At 39.2% G+C, this 22670-nt stretch overlaps 1 protein-coding gene across 2 annotated transcripts in view; it reads left to right on the forward strand.

Annotated features, from left to right (window-relative positions):
• The window catches only part of AFG2A (AFG2 AAA ATPase homolog A), a 178897-nt gene that overhangs the window by 147351 nt on the left and 8876 nt on the right, over positions 1 to 22670 (forward strand). For both annotated transcript variants that reach the window (XM_079990510.1, XM_079990509.1), the window contains exon 15: positions 880 to 1044. In XM_079990510.1, the coding sequence (XP_079846636.1) occupies positions 880 to 1044 (165 nt within the window). The remainder of the gene's footprint in view (positions 1 to 879; positions 1045 to 22670) is intronic.

Here is a 22670-nt window from a genome sequence, read left to right on the forward strand (position 1 = left end):
GGTTGTATCCTGTGAACACAAGTATGCTGGATATGATGGTGCTGCAATTCCTCCTTGTGTGAGCATCACCTGTCTGGGGTTTCCAAGGAAGGAACAGTGTCGCAGCAACTCTTGTGTCACTGGGAGTTCATTAGTACTGGGCCTTGGTTCAATGAGGAGTGGTGTTCATAAGAAGTCACTGCACGGGAGTGGGGAAACATCCATCATGCTTTGTGCACTTCCAGCTAGCAGCAGTCAGTAATGTTAAGCAGGATCGGTGACATGCACCTTGTGGTGACACCATGTCAAAACTCATTTATTTACCGAGGCAAGTTTTAAAGTTGATCAGTAGGTCGTCTCTTTGGTATTTTGACTGCCTCTTTTGTTTTTACTTATGGTACTATTTGATTCTTTATTGTTTTATACTGTATGCAATTAAATTCGTGTTTGTTTACATTTTTCTTTACCTCTGAAAACTGGCTCAGATAATTTTTAACAATCAAACAAATAATTGGGCCTATATGTTATGGAGAAAGTGGCATGGGATGCATTTTTTAGCAGGAACCCTGTGGTAGGTGTTACAATTATTACTTCCTCCTGTGATACCTGATGCAAATATTAGAAAAGGCACATAAAGATGAATGCAAATTATAGGTGTCTGTTTTGCTCTCAGTATGTGTACTAGAAAGCCGCTGTGCAAATCAGCTTCCTGTTATGCATTTCGGAAACTCAGTGGCCACTTGCGCATTATATCTTATGTCACTTTTGCGATGGAGATGTTAATTCCTATGTCAAAAATCTGCTGTAACAATTAATCAGAGGAAAAGAATTCTGTAAGTCTTTTTCTTTGTCAGCTTCCTTCTGATCCAATAATTTTTTTTTTTTTTTAAATCACCTTAGGCTTTGATGCGACCTGGTCGAATTGACAGAATCATATACGTGCCTCTTCCTGATGCAGCTACCCGTAAAGAAATATTTAAAATCCAGTTGTCTGCCATGCCTGTGTCTGAGGAGGTCCACATGGATGAGCTTGTCCAACAAACACATAAGTATTCAGGAGCAGAGGTAAGAACGCAGTGCCATATGAAAATGTGAAATCCTAATAATTATTACTATATGTTTGATTTCCTGTAATTGTGTTTTGCCATCTTGTTTGTGTTCCTCCTCATAACATCGTAAGTGAAATGGCATTTTACATACTGAAGAACAAATTGCTGTCAAGGCCGTGCTGTCAGTTGGTCAAATCCGTCTTTCTAATCCATATCAGAAGCATACCTAGCAGTTGGTGGAACTGGCCGTGGGGGGATGGCATGCAAAAATCACCTATCAGACTATGGCATGTATGATGTATACAGTATGTGTGTGGTATTGTGCCACCGCTGTCAGGGCGAGATCAAATGCGGGAGAAGCTTCCCGACCTCCGTGCACTGTGGCACAAAGACATGCAAATTATTTTGCCCTTCCTCTTCACCTTGTCTGCATTGCAGACACTTTGAGTAGTTGGGTCACATAAAATAGTAATTCCTAAGGTGGCTATTGCGGTAAAGTGATTTTTTTCTGGAGTGACGGCGCCAATACAGCTCCTTGCCAATGGTACAAGGGACCCTAGGTACACCTGTAGAAATCCGTCACACATTTAAAAAACAAGAACCAAAAGCTATAGTGAAAGCATTTCTGTGTAGCACTGTGATACCTGTGTGCAGATTACATAAATAATGTGTGTGTGTGTTGTGATTTGCGCTGAAAGATCAAGGACCATAGCAAATGATGATTTCCACATGAGTTTCGTGTTAATTTCTGCCATGCAAGTGGATAATAATTTTGACCCAAGCAAGAAAACACTTAGCTACTCCTCCCAGTTTGGTTTCATCTGCAAATTTGATGAGCATCCCCTCAATTCCTTCATCCAAGTCATTTATAAAGACGTTGAACAGCAACAGGCCCAGGACAGAACTCTGTGGCACCCTACTTGTGCTATGTGTATTATCAAGAGCTGCTTTGTATAATTCTGGTTGTCCACTGAATTGAGAACGTGAGACAGTCATATGTAGATGTGCTCTGAGAGAACAGCTGTCTGTTGGATTACAATGATGTACAAAATGAAAAGATGACCAATGCAGCAGTAACAGATGAGTTACCATTATTAAATCCCTACTCGTTAGACTGATTTCATATATCTTTATTTAAATCATGCAAAATCCATCTTTAAACCAGGTGTCACCAAGATAATATAGAAAATAATATAATCCACTAAAACACATTAAACATCATTAGAGTATAAAGATTTACATCTGCCTTATCTAAGGAACAATAAAAATGACTATAACATATAAAAGATCCAGGAAGGACAGAGTGAACAGATAAGTTTTTTTACTAGCGAATATAATATCTGTACTATTGGCACCTGCCAGATATCCAGGAGAGACCATTCCATAAGGGGGCCACCACAAAGAAACCCTGTCATCAGGTGGTCATAATATGAATATTTGCAGGACAAGGCACAACCAAAAGGGCTTTATCTGGTGATCACAGTGAGTGGGTAGATCCATATTTAATGTGTGTGCATATGGTATATATGTACTGATTGACCTTACCATTTGTTGTTCAGAGTTGGTGACAGAGGCCAATAGATCTGCGACTAACACCCAGGAATTGTCTCACTAGATTTATATATAACACAATATTTATATGTGTGTGTATGTTTACAGTATATGAAAACCACAATAGCCATTTCTTAGAGCATTTTAGAAGAGTTTTTCAGACAATTGCCTAGTTTCATTAACAAGCTTTATCTCATTATACCTCTAGTTCCCTGCATTACCATTTTACATTTTACAGCAAAAAGGAATTACTTTAGTTGATAACTTCATGATACTTGATTTATGGCAACCACTTATAGCAAAAAGCAGAATTATTGCGGCCCACTGGGGTTCTAAGCAGTGCAAATACTTTACTATTCATGTAGTGCTGAACTATTATTTTTAATGCACCTTACTGTTTTTCATTTTTCATATATGTCATAAACAGCAACCCCTCCCATTCTTCCACAGATACATCCATGTAAGTAAGAGAGTATACAGTGATAATCAGTCAATATTTATCTGAAATGGTTACCAAATTTTGCTCAGTGAAAGCAGTTTTTCAGAATAATCAAATATTATGGAATTAGTAAAGAGGTGATTGTGGTGTTGTTGTTGTTTTAGAATGATGTATTCAAGTAGCATGAACTTGCTGAAAATTAATTTGTTTGCTTAACAGTTTTTTTAAAAATACCAATATAACTGACATCCCAAATAAACAGTCTTCGTCCAATGTTGTACTGTACTTAGGTTGCTTTCTTCTGAAAAGATTGTGAGGAAACATAGTATCCAAAGCAGACTGCCATCTATCCCAGAAAAAGAAAATCCTAGTTATGCCTCATGTTTAGATTTCTCATTGACTAGCTTTGAAAGTAGTTTTTAAAAGTAATAGCTGCATAGCTTAGACAAGAAAGCCTATTTACAAGAAATAACTTGCCATGGAAGTCAGAGGCAGGCAATTCTACCCTCAGTCCTCCAAATAGAGGAGCAGCTGTATCTCATAGTGTGTTTGTTATTAGTTTCCTTGCTACCTGTAATCTCTAGTTTCATTTGGGAGAGAAACCTTTTTCTCCTATTCTGATCAACTTTGAGTTGAACATTTGATGCAACAAGTCTGCAGCAGGATATTGAGCACAAATGTTCCCCTTTTCTTTCCATTGAAGGAACAAGTGTTAGAGAAGATGATGAGCTAATGAAAAGGTAGAAAGCATAAATCACCTTACAGTGTTTAATTTTTACATTCCTCGCCCTTTCATCAGTCCACAGAAACAGCAAGTAATAGTTCTTATGCCAATGAACAGAAGTTTTAAGTTTACTTTCAGCCTTCAGAATTTCTAAAGATTCTTGCAAATGAGGTTAGAAGTAGTGTTAATGATACAGTATTATGTTGGGTAGTTCTTTGCTTAATCACAAGGTTCAGGGTCCAGAAGTCGTGAGTAACCAAATATTTTTGTGCATTCTTGGATTTCCTCTTTTTTTTATACACAACTGCATCCCATGCCATTCTAAGGGGTTTCGTGATTTTTCAGTGTATTTAAAAAATGGATATTTTAGGGAAAGTGGTGTAAGTTTCTTAGGGATCGCTTCATCTTTGTAATTTCCAGCTTTAAATTGCACAGAATTTGTCTCAATAAAACTGGCGCTGCTTATTCTATAAAGCTCAGCATAGGCTTTCTTAATTTGCTTTCTGGTGTTGTAATTAAAATTGCACACGAAGCCCTAAAGAACTGTTTGTTGCAAGTAAAAATGAAATCATGTGAATCCTGACAGATGTCAGGTTGCTAATTCTGTCATTCGGAAACTCTCTTATCCGGAAAGGATAATATAATTATAATTATCATACATTATCTACAATAAAAGGGTGAGTTTAGATGAAACATGTCTTGGCAGAATAGAGACTTGATTCCTTCTTTTAATAAGCACGTATGCTGATCCTTATTCTAAATCTGACTTTTAAAAGAAGTTTATTACATCATTTTTCTTTTCAAATTAAAAGGACGACTGATCTGCTTTGTCCTAAATCTTTTCTCTTCAAACTGTGGAGGAAATATATAGAATAAATTATAAGAGTTCTATGAAAGAAATTAGCATTTAAATATTTCTGGAAACCAGAGCTTAGTTATCATCTCCTTCCAATTCTGCAGCAAATTCCTTTTTAAATTCAGAAGTAGTTATAAAGACAACTCTCATGAGCAGGTCGAGCATGGGTGTGAAACATTCTGCTGAGAACTATAAAAACTGAAACATCCTACTTTCTAGTATAGAGCATCCCTTTGAGGTACATACGTTTATGGAAAATTAAGATGTGAGACAGTCTTAACTTTATGGCAGACAGTTTATAGTGTGAGAGCCAAGGCTGGCATCATGTTATATGGTATATCATATAACCATGCTTACCAAAGAGACGTTAAATGTGAGTAGAAACTATAAATCTATCACTTATACCTAGAGGACTTGGTGTAAATTTTATCTTCCTTGCCGAGCAATAACTCACAAGGGTGGCACACAGCATGCACAACAAAATGCTGGTCAACTTTCACTCATGCTGTACCATGTGCTTATTTGATGTCAGGAAAGCATCATTGTGTTGCCATAAAGTCATATTGTACGGTATAGCATAGCTCAACTCTCATCTCAATCTTAAAGCACATCTGATTAAATGTAAGTCATGAGGAAGGACGTTGCTGATTTAAACCACCTCTTACATTCAGTAAAGAAAATGTAGACAGTTTCATCACTGGAAATGACTCTGCACAGAGTTCTACTATATTTTGTTGTTTGTTTCATAAAAATCAAGGAAAAAAATACAACCTGTTTGCAAAATTCATAGGCAAACATGCCTGTTGCTGAGCACTGGGGATCGTTTTATTTTGGGAACTACAACCCCCATCCCCAAACATCCAAAGAAGTATCCCTGTATCATATTTCCATTCTGGTTCAGGAGTACCTTACAATCTTTTTAGGGAAAAGCCCCATTGACTTTCTAAGTAAACATACTTGGCCTCAGACTGTCTCACTCTCGGTTACATTTGCAACACAGCCTTGACTGTTCATACAGAGTTAGCACATGAAAAATGTAGTATAACAATACTTATTATAATCCATTATGTCAGCCTCTCTCACACATGAAGCATTAAGAAATTTGTGGGCCTTCTTGCACTTTTGAATGTATCTTTCATTCAACAGCTCAAATTTCTGACATGTCATTGTACTATAAAGAAATGGATAGGAAGCTTGATAAACTTGCTTGATGTGTATCTGTAGAATGCATGTGTGATGCCAGCAGAGAACTGAGACTGCCTCGCCACTTGTCTTTCCTGCCCCCCCGACTGCCTCACCACTAGTGTCAAGTAATAATGGAATTATTTGAGCCTCTTCCAGATATATGCACACTGGTGAAGGAGGCAGCAGTCAGCTATCCAGGAAGGAGGAGAGAGGGGATACACTTGCCCTCCCCCCCCCCCAGTCCTGAAGACAAGAGAAACACTGAATTGAGTTCTTTGCCCTGGAGGGGGAATGGCCCAAAACTGGCAAAATGAGACCACATCTTTGTGTCCTGGTCCAGATTCTGAGTTAGCAGAATCAGGCCAGAAGGTGAGGGATTTCCCTATATGATTGTTTGATTGAACGCTGTACTATTAAAAAAAACTGGACGCCCTACCCCCCCCCCCCCCCCCCCGGTCAAGAAACTTATTGGAGAATATCCTTAGCCACCAGGTGCATATATGCATGTGCACATATTTGCATGTGCTTGAGAATATGGAATTGGTATGAATACTGTACTGCAAAGGAGGAAATACACATTAGTGGATTTTCACAGGTCTTCACTTGCTGCTTACTAATTTTATATCTCCTCCATCTTCCCCACCATCCTCCATTTGTTCACATAAAGTTGTCAAAAACTCTTCTGTGTAGAATGTAGGAGAAGGAAGTGTGTCGCCAGCACCACGGGGGCTGCTGTCACTTAGTAGAGGCTACAAAAGAAAGTCGGAAAGTAGCAATCTATCATCCAGCTGTGCTTCCCCTTCCCCCTCCCTCCCGTCCCAGTCTTCCCTGGGGCCATGATTCTTCATTGTCCTCTGACTTACCAGTGGTTCCCAGTAAAGGAAAAACATGTTGCTGTTTATAAGCAGTTGGGAATTTAATTCTAGAAGGAAATGGTCTCTTTCGGAAGTTGCTATTGTTTGTTTTTTCAGGCTGGTTTTTTAATTGTTTTTATCAAGTTCATTTAAAAAAAATACAAATCAAATTACACTGGTCAGCCTTGAGAATTTTTCATGCTCCTTGGGAGCAGTTTTACTCTCTTCAAGATACAGTTACTAACGTAATATTAGTTCTTGTAGCAAATAGTGAAATGCCTGGTGCTTTCTGCATGCAGCACTTTTATGTTGTGGGGTAGGTGGGGTGGCTAACCTTTTTCATACTAAGAGCCACATTAACCCATGCTCAACTCTGCAGGGTCCTCATGTCAAAAGTGGGCATGGCCAAGGTGTAAAAATGGGTGTGGTGGGAACCTTCGTTCTTGGGACTTCATTTTGAAAAGTCTTTCCCATCAGTTATTTTAAATTAAGTTTTTAATCATGCATTAAGGTAAAGGTAAAGGTACCCTGCCCGTACGGGCCAGTCTTGACAGACTCTGGGGTTGTGCGCCCATCTCACTTAAGAGGCCAGGGGCCAGCGCTGTCCGGAGACACTTCCGGGTCACGTGGCCAGCGTGACATCGCTGCTCTGGCCAGAGCCAGAGCCAGAGCCAGAGCCGCACACAGAAACGCCGTTTACCTTCCCGCTGGTAAGCGGTCCCTATTTATCTACTTGCACCCGGAGGTGCTTTCGAACTGCTAGGTTGGCAGGCGCTGGGACCGAGCAGCGGGAGCGCACCCCGCCGCAGGGATTCAAACCGCCGACCTTTCGATCGGCAAGCCCTAGGCGCTGAGGCTTTAACCCACAGCGCCACCTGCGTCCCTTAATCATGCATTATTCATTATTAAATTCAAGGTTTTTAGAAAAAGATCCTCCCCTTTTTTAAAGGAGCAATTTTATGTGGACTCTACCACTTCCTTGACATCCTGTTACTCCTGAGCTTTGCATTCTTACTCTTGTTGGCATTAGGTACTCTTGTTGGCATTAGGTTATATAACTACCTGAAGGTTATGTAACTATCTGAAGGCTAATTTAGATAGGATGTTTATGCTGAACTAACACCCTAGTCAGCCATCTAGCTGCTTCCATCAAGCCCAGCTTGATAGCACCAGGGGTCTTTCCCACAATCTGTCTTTACAGATCATTATAGATACTTGATTTAAAATGATCTGCTTCGGTGTCTAATCATGCTATATTTGATGTGTAAAAACAATTCAAATCAGAACACAAACATTTTCAATAGAAATCCATTTTTTCTCTTGAAGGCAGTGTGCTAATTGAGATGGTTTTGCTGTAACCAAATTTATTTTTATGTGGAAGGTGATAGAATATTTTATAGAGAGTTCAGAAACAGAATGGAAATCCAGCTAGGCAATTCTGTGATCCCATCTGGAGTACTATTTAGTTGTGGGCACTCTGGTTCTGTTAAAAACATGCTTTTAAACTGAAAAGAATTCAGAAGAAAGCTACAAGTATGATAAAGGATCTAGAAGGAATATCACTGAAATAAAAGTTAAATTAACTGCATGTGTTTAGTACAAACATATCTGTACTAAACTTTCAAACTTTAAAAAGACAAAAGCAAAAAGAGAGAAAAGTGTACATTGTATCTACTGAAAAGCAATGAATTTAACAAAGTCTATCTTGCTGAAATTTAATCAATAGGAAAAACTGTAAAGACATCTGCAGTGGCACAAGCATCATACAAAGGTTTCATTCCTTGAACGTTTTCTAGGAAACATATTTTTCGGGAAAGCTACAAAGAGCTTTTTGGTAACATTTATTACAACATAAGTCCAATTTCATCAGATGCATGAAGTATTATCCTGAATTACAGTATTTCAATACCAATATCTATCTATATGTCTTGTGTTTATAAGAGAAAACTGGAAATGGGGAAATAAAATGGAGAAAATTGAGGGAAATAAAATGGAGAAAATTTAGTAATTATCACTGTCTCTGCTTAACATTTGATAACACAATACATCCTGGTATTGATAATGCAATTAACACACACAATGTGCTAATAATCCTTTTTCTCAGTTGAGCCCACAAATGAGCCCACTGAGCCTCTTGATGAATTCAATTGATTTCACATTGCAGTTGCCCTTTGAAGTTCCTTTGTTCCAAGATTGCCACTCTAAAGCCACTTAACACATTACCAGGAGAGATTGAAATGTACCCCCCATCACTTTTAGATTACTGTCATTTCTGGTGTCATATTTGTTTAATTGTTTTTTAATGATTGTTATTTCTATGCTCTTAGCAGTTCTTATTTTTATATGTAAGCCACCTTGAATCCCATATGGAGAAAAGGTTAATAATAATAATATCCATATATTACACTGAAGATAATAGGTGAATGAATGCCTGATGCTGTGGAGCATATAATAAGGTCCTGATTCCAGAGTAGGTAGACAAATATGACATCTCTTTCCTATAGTCCCTGGGTCCATATCTCTGTTATGTGACCTATTGGTGGTGGTGATGAGCAGCAGTTTTAGATTGAGGGCTGTCAGTAAGCAAGTATGGTGCTACCACTCAAGGCCTGTGAAAGGGAAGTATCATTTTTCAGGATGTGCTATAGATAGATCATTGATGATATGTTTGAGTGGCTTCAGCTAGAAATTGTAAGTAACAACAGTAGTCTATCATTTTGCCTTCTAATTTGGTCCTACAATAGATTGTTTCTAGGTACCAGTTTGGCCTAGTTAATCAGTCTGTCCATCCCCTCCCCCAAAGCGCTGGGTGTGTATTGTAGTTTGAAGAGGGTCTGCTATAAATTCTTAAGTAGTTAGTCTCTGTCAGGGATTTTTTAGGTACAAGGACCTGATTATAAATCATGGTTATGCTAGATTAGGTAACCCAAATAATAATAAAAACTTGCCGCTCTTTATAGTGCTGGAAGTACAAGCTTTGCAGAGTATATGCTTGATAGCAAGCAAGAGCATACATATGTGCTAAAAAGGTAAAGGTACCCCTGCCCGAACGGGCCAGTCTTGACAGACTCTGGGGTTGTGCGCCCATCTCACTTAAGAGGCCAGGGGCCAGCGCTGTCCGGAGACACTTCCGGGTCACGTGGCCAGCGTGACAAAGCTGCATCTGGCGAGCCAGAGCCGCACACGGAAACGCCGTTTACCTTCCCGCTGGTAAGCGGTCCCTATTTATCTACTTGCACCCGGAGGTGCTTTCGAACTGCTAGGTTGGCAGGCGCTGGGACCGAGCAGCGGGAGCGCACCCCGCCACAGGGATTCGAACCGCCGACCTTTCGATTGGCAAGTCCTAGGCGCTGAGGCTTTAACCCACAGCGCCACCTGCGTCCCACATATGTGCTATATTGACTTTAAAACCAATAACCAAAAGCCCACACAAAAACGAAGACTTAGTGTTGTTTCTGGGAAACTGCTTGGTCTTGGACTATTCCATGTTATAGACTACAGGCACCATTATTTGTATGTTATTCACTTGGTCAAGCACTTGCTGTTGGGAGTTGTAAAGAAGGTATCCCAAGCTTTTCAGTGATAGGCTAAAAGACATATTCTTAATTTTTAAAAAAATGCTTATAAGGAAGCTCTAGTAATGTGCTCTAAGCAGTTTACATTACTCTTCCCCCCCCCCACAAACACACACACCCTTTATCAGAAATCAGGTTGCTTTGTTCTGCATCCAAATTACCAAACGGTTCTCTTGGGTTTCCTCATTAGAGGTAGTCTAATGTACAAATTGGGACGCGGGTGGCGCTGTGGGTAAAACCTCAGTGCCTAGGACTTGCTGATCGTATGGTCGGCGGTTTGAATCCCCATGGCGGGGTGAGCTCCCGTCTTTCGGTCCCAGCTCCTGCCCACCTAGCAGTTCGAAAGCACCCCTAAGTGCAAGTAGATAAATAGGTACCGCTTTATAGGGGGAAGGTAAACGGCGTTTCCGTGTGCTGCGCTGGTGCTGGCTCGCCAGAGCAGCTTCGTCACGCTGGCCACGTGACCCGGAAGTGTCTCCGGACAGCGCTGGCTCCCGGCCTCTTAAGTGAGATGAGCGCACAACCCTAGAGTCGGACATGACTGGCCCGCACAGGCAGGGGTACCTTTACCTTTACCTTTACTAATGTACAAATAATAAACAAGGATAATAAAATCAGTGGGACTTTGGGGGTCTCAGCCTCATTGTATAGTCAAAGCTAAAAATATGTATTGGCTTGCTTAAAAAAACATGGATTATTAGTTTGAATGAAATTCCCTGTCATAAGGGCCAAGTGCTGCATATAAAGAAACATGTATATTTGTATAAGATAGTAACTTCTACATATTCTGGGCTCTCATACTTCTACCTTTCACAGATGTGTTGACACTGTCAGCTGAAAGCCACATAGGTATTTATTTATGGCTCTTCATTAAAATAAACAGATCATTTAATGTTATTCAAGCAATAAAGTTCAACAAGATCAAACAATAAGCCATGTGATCAAGCCATACAGTTATGGGCTGTTTTGTGGTTTTATTTTATTATTATAATGTTAATTGTACCTGTTTTAATTGTGACGTTTTTTGTAATTTGCTTTGGCACTATTTGTTGACAGGCAAGCTGTAAAGTGCAGTCAAACACACACATTGAAACACCAGTGCACTAACCTCTCTTCTAAAGGATGAGATTATAAGAGCCAGTGCAGTGTAATAGAGTGCTGAACTAAGACTTGAGAGACCAAGTCTCAAATCCTCACTTAGCCATTAAGCTCACTGGGTGGCCTTGGGCTAGTCACTGCCTCTCAGCCTAACCTACCTCACAGGGTTGTTGTAGGGATTAAATGAGTATGTGGGGAAACTACCCTGAGGTCCTCTGATATGTGATAAACTACGCCAGGTAGTTTAGATGGTTCGTTGAGAGAGGTGGGCTTTCATTTTTAATACTGCCTTTTATAATCTGTTCATCCTCTAAGGCCTGCCTTTTAATCAGTCATCTGCCTCATTCAGATAAACTCTTTCTAGAATATAATTATTTTCTGAAAAAAATGAAGATCTGGTTGTCACAAAAGATGTTATGTTTTGAACTTCTTCCCTGATAAGCCATAAATCTCTGCTGTATATATTGCAGTAATTAATTGAGCGTTTCAAGTTAAGAAACTTCCTGACTGGACTTGGCTGTTCCTGCATGTACGGAGGCTGTAGCCAAATGTAACATGTCTGCAGAGCTTTTAAAGTCATGATATGAAGATATTTAGCGTTAGGAAATGGTGAAGGTGTGCGGAACCACAGCTTTTATCGCTGATTAATCCACTGTGAAGGCATTCTGGTTGTGCATATTGGCCACCATCCACCAAGAGCAGCTCTGCCAGATTTCATTCATTTCAATAGGGCTTCCACACTGAAGCCTTTCTAGAGCCAGTACTGCTTTCCCTCTTGTCTGAAAGGATATGCTTAATTGTAATGCACTTGAAAAAATTGCCTTAATTTCTTTACTCATTTTATCCCATAAAATAAATATCAGTAATTAAAAGTAGTATTATGTGGTACAGACAACTGCCATTTTGTACCAGGTTACATTCCTGACCTCCACACGCATTGGCGGAGCATGCATATGCCCGCTACACCTTTTACAGCCCATTACGCCCTGCCCCCTTTTCTTCCTTTCTTTTTTGCCAGTTATTTTTATTGATTTCCCAGTTTTAACCCAATTACTTACGTGGTTTTAGGCATTGGTTTTTAAAAAATCAAGTTCAGACTGTTGACTGACAATTCTGAGTTAATTTGAAAGCCGTAGATCTTCTCCACTTTGTCTTTTTCAATATTATGCCTGAGCCCTCAGCTCTGAGAGACTTATATACAAAACAGAACAGGTGTGCATGTCTCATACCTCAAATATTTTGATAACCCAAGGCATTTTGAGATCTACCACCACATCCTCCTGCTCATTTCTGATTGAAGATAGGGCTTTAGTTTTGTCAGAAACCCAAGTATCCCAAGTGTTTTCAAATGATCATCATTTACGTTATGATATCCACGGTGGATAAAATTACCTTACGAGTGTCACAAAGATAAACTGGAGCCATTTCCTACCCAGTTATTATCCGTGTAGAACAGGTTGTTCCCTGCATGTCAGGACAACACTGATAACATTTGGCAGCAGAAGCAAATATACACACTAATATTAGAGCTGTGATAACAGACAGGCTTGCATTCTGAGTTTGATGTTTGGTAGCAGTCATTCATCTTTGTTTTGCTGCTGCTGCTCCTCCTGTTCTGCGGTACAGTACAGAATGAGTTCATACATTGGGCTCACAAAGCACACTTCCTAAAGCAGGTGACTGCCCATATAACTTCACTGTTTGTTAAGAAAACAAACCAGAAAAGAATTTAATAACATTGGGCAACATCCAATTGTGACTGCTTGCACAACGGAAATCTGCATGCACAATGAGATTTCCGGTTTCTCTTCTCCTGCTTCCAGCCCCCTGCATGACCCAAAAATTTGCACAGAAGGGACCCTCAGCTTCCAGGATAGATTTTGGGGGTGCCAAGAGGAAGAGAAAAAGAGGCTCTCCTGTTGCAAAAGCAGGCAGCTGTTCTCATCATGTTAGAGCTTTTCTCACCCATTGTCTGTATGAATAACAACATTAAATGAGAGAGAAAAGTACCCAGGTTCACAATTTGAACCCAAAGGAGTGTGTACACAGATAAAAAATATGCTTCTTATTTATTTAAAATACTTTTATGCAACCTTTTTAAGGAGGGGCTTACACATATATAGTGCAACTACAACAGTAAAATCATTGAAAGTAAAAATAAACCCCATTTTGGGTATTTAATAAGTGACTGTTAACTCTTCAATATTTCATTCAATCTGTTTAACTGCGTGGTCACAGCTATAACCTGGTTAAGGTACATTAAATTCAATTCTTAATACTTCAGTAGAATGGGTAAAACTGAAGCATTTATATTTATTCTGGCCATGTACAACTTCAGATGTGAGATTGTAGAAGAGCCAGAAATGTATGAATGGCGGCAGCATTTTGCCAAGAGTATCTATATGGCAGCTTTTTGTGTGCTTACCTGATGATGCGATTCTGAAATGATGAAGAATAATGCTTTAAAATAAACCATACCTATGTAATCAATTATTTAAAGTATAGTGTAAACTGACTCAAAAACATCTGAACAATATTTTTAGTTGCCAGAAGTCTATATAATGTAGACAATTGCTCAAGTTCAATTGTGTGATTTGGCTACATGTTACAAACATCATCATAATAGCCGTATGGTTTAAGAAGCATGTTGTTTTCTGACAAGCTAACGTACTGGAACTATTTTGTTTATGTTGCTGCAACAAGATAAGAAAGAATAAGAAACATTTTTGGTTCATGCAACTTATATTTGGTTCATGCAATTTATATTTCTCCACCCTACTTCTCCTTGGTATAGTGCTTACATGTGCCATTGATTTCAAGAAGGCCCATTCCAAAATAGCAAAGGGAACGTTTTAGAGAAACTAGTTGTATGCTTGATCTGCTGAATTGACTTGCAAAATTGCAATTGATAGGAATCTTTCAAAAATATGCTTTGCACTACAGTACTAATGCCATTTAAAAATACATTTATTTCTGAACCAGAATGGCAGGTGTTGATTGGTACTTACTGCAAGCATTCCTAGTATTCACAATGGTATATTTGTTGAATCCTGTTTTGCACGTAGTATTGATTGGGCAAATCAGGGAATGTGCAATACAGACATGGTGGGTCATGTAAATGTATGAGAAGTGAAAATGGAACACACTCCCTGAATACACCCAAGATTCCTGTGCAGATCATCCCAATTTAATCATGGATCATGAAACACCCAGTAACAAGGAACTGGGGCGAAAGTGGTTGGTTGCAAAATGGGCTGCTCCAAACATTATTTCTCTTACGGAAGAAGTAAAGGAGCATACAGTCTAGACAGGAAAGTGGAAGGGAGATTCCCATAGATCTCCAAAGAGTTGCATGATGGAATAAAGTGAGTGGAAAGAACATCCTCCCATCCCAAGTGAACCCTCAATACACATCACTGTTAAGTATTAAGATAGTATATCCATCTAAAAGCTTTAACACATCAGAGGGCACCAGTACCACTTCAACATAGGCTCACACAGTCATATATTTCTTCATTAGTTTGATAAAAATATGAAGGTTATGAAAGATTATTAACCATGTACAATTTTTTAGTGGTCTGTTTTTGGTGGGTTAGAGTGGGCAGAAGGAAATAAACAATGAAGTTCAAACAACTTAAAGCGGAGTTTGCATACACTGTTTGCATAAAGCTATGTTATGGCATATGGTATGACTACCATACACAAAGTAGGTAAATAAAGCAGAGGTAGAACAGCACATTTCAAGACAAGGATTGGGGTTGCTAACTCTGGGTTTGTTTGTCTTGTAATGGGAAAATTGACAGCATGTGTGTGCTCTTAACTCTCCTGTACCCACCAATTTCGCATTCAGCTTCCCACTCCTTCAAAAAAGCCCATTTCCCCAGCTGGTTTTCAAGACCAGAGGTAATGGCTTCTGGATGGCATTTGTAGGGGGAAATTGGCGTGTTTGGATAAAGTTAAGCTCCCCATCTACCACTTATTCTGTACAAATGTTCCTCCATTTGCATTATCTCAGGAAACAAGTTTGGGAACATACTTCATCAAGATATGTAGTTCCTCCCTAGGTGTGGTTGTGGGGAGCTTTTCAACAAAGCTTGCTTTATGTTGCTATTTTCAACTCATGCCTATGCACAGTAGAGACTATGGAGAAGAGGCAACCCAAATTGGGCATACATACCATTGATTGCAGTGGGAGAGATTTATTAACATATTCTAATTTACCCATTGAGTGCTTAGTTCATGTATGTATAATACAAAATTAATGCAAATTTAATACAAAACTAAAGTGTAAAATTTACAGACACCGAGACCATAAAATGTAGTAATGGCCACTAGCTTAAATGGCTTTAAAACAGGATTAGACAAATTCATGGAAGATAAGCCTATCAGCGACTACAAGTCATGATAGCTATATGCTACCATATATTTTCAGGGCCCATTCTATTACTTTGACTGTATTTGTTTTAAACTGATTTTAATACTGTATTTTAAATTGCTGCAACTCACCCTGGGACCTTGTGGTACACGGAAGTAAGAAATCAAATAAATAATATTAGTACCTCTAGAATCAAAGGCCTCTCTGAGTACCACTTGCTGTTGTCAACAATGGGAAAGTGAGATTGCCTTCATGTCCCTAGAAGCTTCTGGTGGACCATTGTGGGGAACAGGGTGCTAGACTAGATGGATCTTTTGTCTGATCCCAAAGAGCTTTAAAGTAGATGGAAGTTACGTAAGAATTTCATCATGCAGGGAGTGTAGCAAATGAAATGGCATATGAATGTCACCTTTGGTTTGGAAATCTGTACTAATCCCAACTTTACTATGGATTTCAAAAGTGGCACTGCCTGCAGCCCTACCATATCACAATGGTTTGTGATGTTGCACTAGTGTTGCCAACAGATTTACTCATCAAATATTGTATAGATGTTGTGGAGTAGACAGTGTTTAGATAAGTTTGTAAGAAAGCAATTTGCCTGTAATCCTTTATCTGGAAATGAATCCCACTGTGCCAGTGGATCATACATTCTGTAGTAAAGAAATGGATGCTGGAATCCTTGTTCTTTTAAATTGCCATGCCAGATGGTTAAACAGAATGTTTAACAGAATGTAATGGAGGGAATGTTACAATGCCCTGATATAAGTCAGTACTCTTTCTACACCTTATAAACAAAGCAACAGCATGTAAACAAAGAATTTCATAATGCCCAGATGCAAAAGCAGTAGTCCTCCAGTACTTTGACTAATGAGTACAAACTTGTCATCCTGTGTTTATGAAACCAGAAAAATGATACAGCTTCCAGATGAACCATGTGTGTGTGTACATTATTTTTCTGAGAAAATAAATATTCTGAGAAAATATAACAATGGGTTCAATTTAATTAAAAGCGTGAACAGCTTGATGTCTCCATTACTACACAGTCTAGGTTCCACATGGGAAGCCTGTTTGGTGAAGCTAAGTTCCCTAGGGTACACATCCAAAGAACTGTGCAAGTTGTTCCATAAACTAGATTATCCTGCCCACTTGGAACAGCAGCAACCCATACCAAATAGAGGGAATTATTAAAAACTAGTTTATGATACATCCTTATGGTTAGATGCTTAAATCAAAAAGTCAAAATCCCCAGCCAGGATGCCCTGGTTGTTGAGAGGATAGGACCCAACCCAGGCTAGTAGCAATTAGGATCCTGACCCAGGTCTTGAATTGAGGATAGCCTATCCCCTGCTGGTTGCACTGCCTCCTCTTCCTGCTGTTGCTGTTTTGTTTTTAATTATCGAAGCCTTTAATGCAAAAATTAGTATATAGCCCAGCCAAAAAATTGAACATTTGGTAAGCATATTTTACCCTCCTTTGTTTACTTGCATTTCACTGTGCTTTTGTTCATCCTCCAGAACGTTTTGCAACAGGAACACTTTAATTAATTTCTTACACAACCACTGCTTAGCACAGTGTGTAGCAGGAGGTACTTAGGAAATAGTTTCCCACAAACAAAATTGAATTATTTGCTGCTTAACTGAATACTAAAACAACATTGGGCAAGCTTATCTACAGGCATTAGTGTAAATGAATTTATGGTGGAAACATTCAGGGTGGAGGGGATAGTTTATCACCCTGTAAGACCTGGATGCTTGATACCATCATAGACCAAAATACATTAAAATTCAGGTCTGTTATCTGCCCAGATGGTTTCTTTCTTGGCTACTATATATGTTTGGTTTTTAAGTTGTCCTCTGTACCATATGGAAAAATATTAACTGTTAAATTATTCGAATATTAAATTACAAAAGGATAGTCTCTTCCTTTGATGGGAGGTGGCAAAAAAAATAGAGCTAGAATAGGATTCCCAAATCTGTTGTGTTATTTGGCACCTACAAGTTTGGATCCAATGGGCTGCTGCATATCAGGCGCTGAGAGCTAAAGCAAGACAGAAAGCTACTTATGGGGTTCCTAGAACCATCTGTTTGGTCATTGTGGGAAGCCTCTGCCCCACCACTTTGTCCTTTACTACTGGTAGTATATAGATCTCTGGTGGGATAGATCAGCAAGGGAATCTGATTCCCAATTTGGTTACAATAGCAAGTATGTATAAGTGACAATATTACGTTTGTTCTACACTTCCTTCAGTGTGGCAGTACCTACTCTGTGAAACTTTCTGTCCATTGATACTATGCAGCCACCTTTGCTGTACTGCTTTTGGCACCTGCTAAGAACTTTTTTGTTTAAGCAAGTCTTACCTAGTCATGAAAATTTGGCATGTGCTTTATAATTCATATTTTTAAAACTGCTGAATTTATTTACATTTAAAAAATGTAAAGTGGCTACTAGACTAAAAAGTGGCTACTAGACTAACTTGTTTCTTGCATCTGATTTTATCAGTAATTTTAATTTCCAAACTGAGCTTTTGATGACTAAGCGGTGGTGCAGCAATAAAACGGCTAGCACATTTGCAAAGCTAAGCAGGGGCCAGTATGGTTTCAAATTGGACCGCGTGTTGAGTTTCCCTTCCAACTCTGCAGTTCTGTGATTCTATGTTTCTATGTTCAGTCAAATAAATAAGTAATATATATAATATATAGTGACTGAAGTTGTGTTATTTGAATATCAGCCTCTGTGGCATTCACCTGTAAAACGTGAGTATTAAAAACATCCTGTGTAACTTGCAAACTTCTTCAACAATGGAAATTAATCTAATGTTTAAAAAAATAAGCTTACAGTGTAACCTTGTGTGTGTTTACTCAGAAACAAGTCCTATGGAACTTAATGGGTTGCATTTTAGTTTAGAGAAAAGGTGAGTAAGAGGTGACATGATAGAAGTTTGTAATGGCATGGATAGAATTGATAGAGAGCGGTAGGACTTATGGAAATCCAATGAAGTTGAATGTTGAAAGATACCAGACATAATAGAAAGCACTTCTTCATACGATGCATAGTTACACTATGGAACTCACTCTTTCAGGAGGCAGCAATGGCCACCAACTTGGATAGCTTCAAAGAGGATTAGACAGATTCATGCAGGGTAAGGTTCTCAGTGGCTACTAGCCAAATTGGCTGTGCTCTGCCTTCACAGTCAGTCAGATAATGCTTCTGAATACACTCATACCTCAGGTTGCGAACGCTGCAGGTTGTGCGTTTTTGGGTTACAGACCGCGCCAAACCCGGAAGTACCGGAACGGGTTACTTCCGGGTTTTGGTGCTCGCGCATGTTCAGAAGCACAAAATGACGTCATGCACAGAAGCACCAAATCACATCACACACGTGCACAGGCGCGGCACTGTGGGTTGTGAACGTGCCTCCCACACGGATCACGTTCGCAACCCAAGGTATGACTGTACCGGTTGCTGGAAACCACGGGAGGGGAGAGTACTTTTGTGCTTGGGTCTGTCTTGAGAATGTCTCACAGGCATCTGGTTGGTTCCTGTGAGAACAGGATGCTGTACTATCTGGTACACTGGCCTGATACAGCAGGTTCCTCTTATGCTTTTCTGTGTGCTTAGGAATGCAGCCTTCATTCCTGTAATTGAAATCCATGTTGCTTTGTATACCAAGCCTTGACACAGGAAAAGGACTTGACAGGTCATCACGATCTTGTAGTTTTAAATTAAAAAGAGATTTCTTCACTGCTACTCCTGCCATAGCAGCACTTTCCTCGCATAGCTCTCGTGAAGATAAGGGTCCAGTGCATTTCTCACTTCCTGGTAAAGCTCTTCTGTTAGTATGTGGTCCCATTTTTAGCATATTTGCAGACTCCTTCGATTATCTCAAATCACTTTCACATGGGGCTGAGGTTAAACATTATTTCTCTTGGCTTGTCCCTTCTTCAGCAGCCGCTTCCTCCTTGCTCTGGAAAGGACAGGGCAATGTTCAAATGTTTGGTCCTAAGGCCAGTATTTCATTTGTAAGTTATTTAATTTCCTACTCCAAAAATTGGAAGCAGGACTTTTAACAATGGAAGTCAAAGCTCTCATTTGTTTAGGGACTGTTTCAGGAATAATACAATCATCAGCTGAAGATGCTGGCATAATTAGGGTGACTTAAAGTAAAGCAAAATAATTTGAATACATGGGGAAAATCTTTTGTAGGAGGGAAGGTGCCAAGTTTTACAGCCTTCTGTCAGTTATGAATTGTGGCTTTTATAAACACGAACAGAAAATCATCAGTTTCGTATGTAAGCTGGCTAAAACACCTGCCTTCTCTTATTGTGGAGCCGATTTTGGGAACAGTGTGGCAACCATTATACTGCATTTGTAATCCTTTTTGGATTGTAACGTTTTGTCGTTTCCTGAAACTCAGTTTGAAACATTTACAGTCACAGGGATTGTTCAGTTAGTCTGGAGGCTTCCATATTGGGCTGACTTTGCTTTTCTGCAATAAGGTGCACATATGTCATGAAATGAGTGCCAAAAGTATTTGAAAATTTCACATGCGGTATAGTCAGGAAATTAAAAATTAACTGTGGAAAGCACATCACATATATGTTTGGCAATGAAATTTTAATATTGTATATGTTTTAGGGTGAAAGATCCCCCTGCTTTCTTCCTCTATAATGGTCTGAACTGGAAAATGCTAGTTTCAGGAGGTTTTTTTTTGAATAATCCAGAATGTTATACAGTACATTAAATCTTTGGAGGAAACCAGCAATGGATACCAATGCATCATGTTTGTTAGCAGAGCATTTTAGCATTTTGAAGTTCTAATTATTCCTGTGTGTGAATCTGGTGACTGCAAATCTGAGTTATCTTTATGTTTACACTTAAAAGCTTCTAAATGCTAATGTTGTTGAACTTCCCTTCAGTTGGTCATGTTCTCTCCCCTATCTGCTCTGCCTTTCTCGGTGTCATTTGCTTATCTTCTTCGATATTTTCACAAGAGCCCTATACTAGTTTCAAGCCAGACATTTTTAAGTGCATCTTCATGAAACTGGATAGTTGTTGCTGTCACTTCTTCTCTTTATTCTTAAGTTAGTTAACTTACTTAACCGCTTCATATTTCAACAGAAACCTAAGTGGTTTATGAATCACAATAAAAAAAATTGAGTTAAATAAGACAATACAATAAACTCCACATTCATAACCATGCAATAATAGCATTATTATAATCATCGACAACTCCTCTACAGTTCTTCTGTGGTGAGTAAAGCTAAGGGGGAAGGAATCCAGTAATTACCGGTAATCTCCTTACACCTCCAAGGAGTTGCCTCTATGTTACCTCCCTGGGTAGCTGTACACTTCCCTGTATGGTTTTAGGTAGGGTTGTAGAAATGGTTGTGGGAAAAGAGCAAACACCCAGAACCCTTCCCTGTTAATCCTACCTATTAGGATAGGCACAAAAAACTGGAACCCTCACTTTCTCTCCAATCCTCCTATTTTTCCCTTACTTCTTCCAGGTTCTAGCTTGGGAGATGGATGCTGCAAGGCAACCACAGTACAAGAAATGCAGCTGTGCAAAGAATTGTCTGATGACTACACTTTTTCCAAGTACAGAATCTAGCTTAATGAGAAGGATGGAGCTTATGAGACTCATGCTTCATAGGGAAGGCCATGTGAACTCAAAATCATGGAAGTCCTAATGGTCTGGGCTACACTTCATATTTGGAGAATCATAGCACTGCCTTGCTCATAAAATCCACAATACAGATAAGCCATTGGTTTTATGTACCTATCTTTAACATTCCTATCTGAGTAAATATAGAACTGTTGTGTGAAGGAAGCCAACAGAAACTCTGAAGCTTGATCGCCTTGATCCTTTCAAATATGTTGTCAAATCTCTTTAGCACAAAAATAACACAAACGTCATACAGTCTTGGAAATGTACTGGTATTATGCCTGTCTGACTTGTGTATGTTGGACAAGGTAGGGGACTGAAAAACAAAGATAAACAGAGTTTGTTCTTGACAAAGCCATGCATGGATGCATCAGTTTTTTAGAATCCACATGCCAATCTAGTAGTTCAGCCCCCTCCTTCCATACGTCTTCATTCTTTTAATAGCTATATTATAAGAATTCTTTAATTGCTTAGATCTGTGCAAAGAAGACACACACACAATTGTTAAGTCCCATAATAGCAGAAAACATTTATTTCCACTGATTTACACCCTGAAGAAAAACTGACGTTGCCATCCATCTTTTAGCTATCTCTTTCCTGCCTTTAGAGTGATGGTGTCGGGGGTTGGAGTTGGACTTGTATTTGTTATTCCACATTTTTTTGGGGGGGAGGTGTTGTGCTTCTCATCATGGCATACAAACTTGTGGCCAAAACACATTTTTCTGCTCATAACCCAATGCAGAAAATCAGCCACTTTCATCGCTTAAAGGGAACATTATCTATTCTGGCAGTGATGATTTTAGAGCTTTGCAATCTTCCTGCTCTTCAACTTTCCAGAAAGTGTTTTGGATGGTTGCCTGCAGCTGGCAACTCTTTTATGAATTCCTTGGAAAAAGACACATGCACTATAACCACCCAACATTTCCAGCAAGTTGGAAATTGGAGACACTTCTCTGTCCCTATTCTGGCCACAAACTTTCACCAAAATCTGAATACCATCAATATAGTATGTGTACAACCTGGTATTTAGGGAAATGTTATCTCTAAAAATTAGCTCTAATTTCTGACACATTGAAACAATGGAAATAAGAGTTATGGCCAAATTAGAAGATGTGGGAGATCTGTGATAGGACTTCTGAGTTTGGGCTGAGAAAGTGTATAGCTTCCTTAAGCAACTTATTGCATTGATTACCTTATTTTAAGAATAAGAATTTATGAGAACATAAATCTATTCTTCCATTGTCTGGACACTTCAATTCTTTAACTTTTGCTTTCTTTTTTATTTAAAGTGTCACCACTTAATCTTCTTGACCATAGGCT

This window comes from Podarcis cretensis (assembly GCF_951804945.1).
Source record: "Podarcis cretensis genome assembly, chromosome: 9".
In the NCBI taxonomy this organism is placed as follows: Eukaryota; Metazoa; Chordata; class Lepidosauria; order Squamata; family Lacertidae; genus Podarcis; species Podarcis cretensis.